Consider the following 4,692-nt stretch of genomic DNA (forward strand, 5'->3'; position numbering starts at 1 on the left):
ATGTTATTGCACGCACTCCTAGCTTCCTGTTATGTACTGTACATTTTCAATGCACACGCAGTAAAAATCACCTTTGGATTTTGAGACTGTGCATACACTTGGATGAAGTACGTGTAGTATTTCTGTAACAACTATGCCAATTATATCTTTCATGGGCATTATATAACTATGGGAATGTAATGTCAAATTCAAAGATAAGTAAGCCAGTAATATTTAGAAAAGGAAGCAAAAGCCATTCTTAATACAACTGAATATATATATATATATATATAGTTTTCGAGTCACAAAACTTCACTCTCCATAGATATATTATTTTCCATACAATGTATACTTTGCTGGAGCTAGCGCCGCAGGGTGCAAGTAAAAAGTGTTAGAGAAAAAAGAAAAGCAAAACGATGGAGTTAACCTTATTTGGAACTTAATTAGTAGTAGTAGTAGCTAGGTGTGGAGGCCAGCAGGCAAATGGCCGGTTGGTGATTAAAGCCATAAAGCTCCAGCTTCTCTGAGCATTTTCTTAAGATTGCCATTGAGATGAAGGGTCATGACGGTGTTAGCAGAGCCCACAAATTTGCCCCCAATGAACACTGCCGGGACTGATGGGTTGCAGCCTAGCCGCACCAGAGCCCACTCCATTTCCTTCCCCTTGGAGTCCTCGTCGAGCTCATAAATCGCCGGGCTCACTCCTTGCTCGTAAAACAGTCTTTTGATTGCATGGCACATGCAGCACGAGCTCTTGCTGAAGATCACCACCGCCTTTTGGGATGCAACTTTCACAATGCGATCCATGGATATATTAATGTGTATTGATCAACGATCGAGTATTTCTCAATTTCTCACAAGCTAAGGCTCTTGGTACGTTTGTGAATTGTGATGGAAAATGAAGCTCTCAAGCGCCCAATTTATATATAACGGATATATGAAAAGGTGAAGGTTCCTTTGGAGATTTGGATTAATGGAGGCCCCGGCCAATATTCAAGCTTAACTTGCTGATGGCAACTTGTGTGGCCTATTTTACGTAGCGCTGCCAAGAATCTATGACACTATAGAGATAAGCTAAAACGATGCCGAAAGTGGGGGAAAAATAATATGCAACGTACGGTACACTACTTTTTGTTGGACGAAAATGCCCCCTCCATTACGGTGGGGAATGTCAACTTTGGATAGAGAGGGGTAGTCGTGAACGGATAGTTGCATCACAATGAACATGGGCAATGTGCATGCATGGCTTTAAGCATCCTTTTTTGCATCACAATTCTACATGTTAACGCTACATGGAAAGGACAGCTATATACGAAGGGGATAAAATCAACACAAAACCCAATCATAAAGTTTTATATGATAAAAGGAAGTACATTCCAATAAAGACATATGGAGCCTATGGATGGGAAAGAAAGCAGGAGAGGCAATTCGTGTTTATGTGTTGGGTTTGAGTTATATTGAGTGATGTGTATAAAACTATATATAGAGGTTAATTATAATCTGACCTATTTAGTTAAACGGGTCAAACTCTTAAACCTTAATTCTCTAATTTTGTATTGGATTCGTATCGAGTTCATTCGTAGGTCATGTAAAAAATTTCGTGCCATTATGTCGCGTGTTGGGTTTGGGTCGTTTCAAATTATGAGTATAAGACTATATAGGTCAATCATAACTCGACCCATTTAATTAAATGGGTAAGATTTCTTAACCCTAACCTTTTAATTTTATGTTGGGTTTACGAGTCGTGTCAAAAATTGAAAGCCCTAAAGGAAAGGAAGAGAGACCTTTTAGCTAAGACAATAGCTATTGCTAGAAATTAATGGAATTTTCACCTGAGTTAGTAGAGTTAGAATATATAATTCAAACTGAGATCAAATTAAAAGAATAAGTGAGGTGGTTATTTGATAACTCCCTACTAATTTGGATTGGAATAGAACTTTATTATCACGAGTTAATTATTTTTGTTTCTACTAGAACTTCTCCCTTCTTAGGACTCTATTAGAGAGACACAACCTATATATGCTCATGAACAAACTCAGAAAAATTGGAAAAAAAGATACCATGTTCCTCTCTCTACGTACATCCATAATATTTAGGGCGTACCATCACAAGGCCCTAGAATTCGAAGTGTGAAAAGGAGACTCTAGTAGGCTCATAAGTGACGAAGAAGATCTCTAGTTCGCTATATCATGCATTGGTATTTAGACACATGCATTTTGCCATGTGGATGAGGCTCATTCACGTTGCTAACTGCTAGCCACGTGCAGTTAGTCACATGGGTCCCACGTAGTTAATCCGGTTGTTGCTAAATGTTACTTAGCAACGTGTATTTTTATACATGTAGTTACTTAGCCATATGGCTTTTAGCCACGTGCCACTCACATGTGGCTAAATGCATTTTATTTTTGAAAAAAAATTAGACACTTTTAGCCACATGAAACTAACCCACGTTGCTAACCACCACTTTTTTTTTTTTTTCCCCTCGCCGAAAACTTCTGCAAGGCTGGTGAAATCTTCACCTTCCTTCTCCCATGAAATCCAATCCAAAAAATCCCCCCAAAATCACCAAAAATCCTCCTTCGACCGCATTACCAAAAATACCAACAAAACACCAAAAGATCACCATTAATCACCAAAAATCACCTTCCTTCCCCCTTGAAATCCATTCCAGAAAATCCCCCAAAAATCACCAAAAATCCTCCGTTGACCGCATTACCAAAAAATCACCAACAAAACACCAAAAAATCACTAACAAAATACTAACAATCACCAACAATCACCAAAAATCAACAAAACCCAAAATCACCACGTCGTCGTTCCTATTTTACCGGTGAAGATGCATGTTTACCGGAGACGTAGTGAAATGAAACTAAAAAAAAAAAAAAAAAAAAAAAAAAAAAAAAAAAAAAAAAACCCAAACTTTCAGATCAGAGAATTCAAAGAAACAGAAGGAAAAAAAAAAATGCTGAAAAAACACCCCCTTGGCTTCACTGGTGTCGGGCCGTGACCCTCTAGACTTCGGTGCCGTCGTCGACCACGGTTCTCTCTCAGAATCACTCTAGTTCTCTCTCTCCAGCTAGAGTAATGCTACATATCATCCCCTTGTCCTCCTTTTGTCCTCCCAAAATTAATGTGACTTTTAAAATCACCATTGAATTTTTGATATATCACTCTTAGATTTTGATCCAATGGTGATTTTAAGAGCCACATCAATTTTGGGAGGATAAAAGGAGGACAAGGGGATGATGTGTAGTATTACTCCTCCACCTATCTCAATCTCCCTCTTCCTATCTGTGTGAAGAAAAAAAAAAGGAGAAGAAGGAAAGGAAAAAGAAAAAAAAGAGAGAGGAGGAAATGAAAAGTTAAAGGGGCGGGGGAAATGAAAAAGAAGAAGAAGGGGGAAATGAAAAGTTAAAGGGGTGGGGAGAAATTAAAAATGGATTGGAGGGAAGTAATTACCCACGTGGTTTATGTGCCACATGGCCAATTGGCGACGTGGCCAATAAACCACGTGGCTAAAATTTCAAACTTAAAAAAAAATTCAGAAAAAATTTTAATTTTTGAAAAAAAATATGAATATTTTAGCCACATGGCTAATTGACGGTATGAAAATTATACACGTAGCTACTTGGTGACGTGACAATTATACACGTGGTTAATTACCAACGCAAAGCATTTCGCTACGTGGTGGATTACCCACATGGCAAAATCGCAATGTGGATAATCACCATGTGGCTACAGCATCAGGTACTGTAGCCACGTGGCTAAAAACCAAATTTTTTGTAGTGGTGGACTGTGAAATAAGCAACAAATCCAACCTGTGGAATATCCACTTGGAGTGAGATATATCAAATAACCCACGTCGTACATTGGTATCAAAGATTCAAAGCCCTTTTATGCTTGTTTTCACCCTTAAGAATGTGTTTTTATGTTGCTTCGACTGAATGAGTTTATAAGCATGGAAGAATGATATGCCATATTTTTTAAAAATCCGGATTTTGAATTGGAGACCATGCTACTACACGTTTTAGGGCATTTTTTTTTTACATGATTCTATGTCTTGCGATGTCAATAATATAAGCCTAAAATATGGTAGAGTTTTGTGGCTTGTAGAGGGAGTATTTTGAAAGCCCTAGTTTTGCATGTAATTCTTATTAGTATCAAACCTTTCGGCCTGTTTTAGACCTAGCAAATGTCGTTTTATACAAACAAAATTTATGTGGGTAGAAATCTTGTTTCATAATCTTTAAAAATAAATAGCGGTAATTACCTTTTTCCCTCATGAATTACCACATTATGATAATTAATATGGCTCCAAAAACTGACATTTTCACCACCCGGCTATCTCAAACTACCATTTACTTACTAAACTCACCACCGTTAGGAAATCTGGTTAAATCGAATGAAATATTCTCTTTTTAGATGTTAAATCCTGTTAAAAGGTAAAAGTACCCTCAAATAAAAAATATGATCAATATTGAAAAAAAAAAAATTTAAAAAAAAAAACCTAAAAAAGCAATTAAAAAAACTTATACAAAAAAAGGACAAATGTAAAATCAATTATTGTGGTTGGCCTAAATTAAATAAAAATTGCTTACTGCGGTATAAACAAAAATAGGTTAAGCCAAAATAACAATTTAGTACATTGAATCAAATTCCATCAAAACACTTGACAGATTCCATTAGTGTGCCATGCTAGCACCAATAAAATGA

General features: G+C 36.9%; 1 protein-coding gene across 1 annotated transcript; it reads right to left on the reverse strand.

Moving 5' to 3' along the window:
- Positions 1-250: 250 nt before the first annotated feature.
- LOC133858848 (monothiol glutaredoxin-S10) lies at positions 251-838 on the reverse strand. The gene has a single exon (XM_062294304.1). The coding sequence runs from the start codon at positions 784-786 to the stop codon at positions 478-480; it is 309 nt and encodes a 102-aa protein (XP_062150288.1). The 5' UTR covers positions 787-838; the 3' UTR covers positions 251-477.
- Between the last annotated feature and the right edge of the window lie 3,854 nt (positions 839-4,692).

Source organism: Alnus glutinosa, chromosome 1 (genome assembly GCF_958979055.1).
Source record: "Alnus glutinosa chromosome 1, dhAlnGlut1.1, whole genome shotgun sequence".
NCBI lineage: Eukaryota > Viridiplantae > Streptophyta > Magnoliopsida > Fagales > Betulaceae > Alnus > Alnus glutinosa.

What these genes read in the sequence shown, in the direction of transcription:
- LOC133858848 (XM_062294304.1), bottom strand. Translation starts at nt 786, where the DNA reads ATGGATCGCATTGTGAAAGTTGCATCCCAAAAGGCGGTGGTGATCTTC.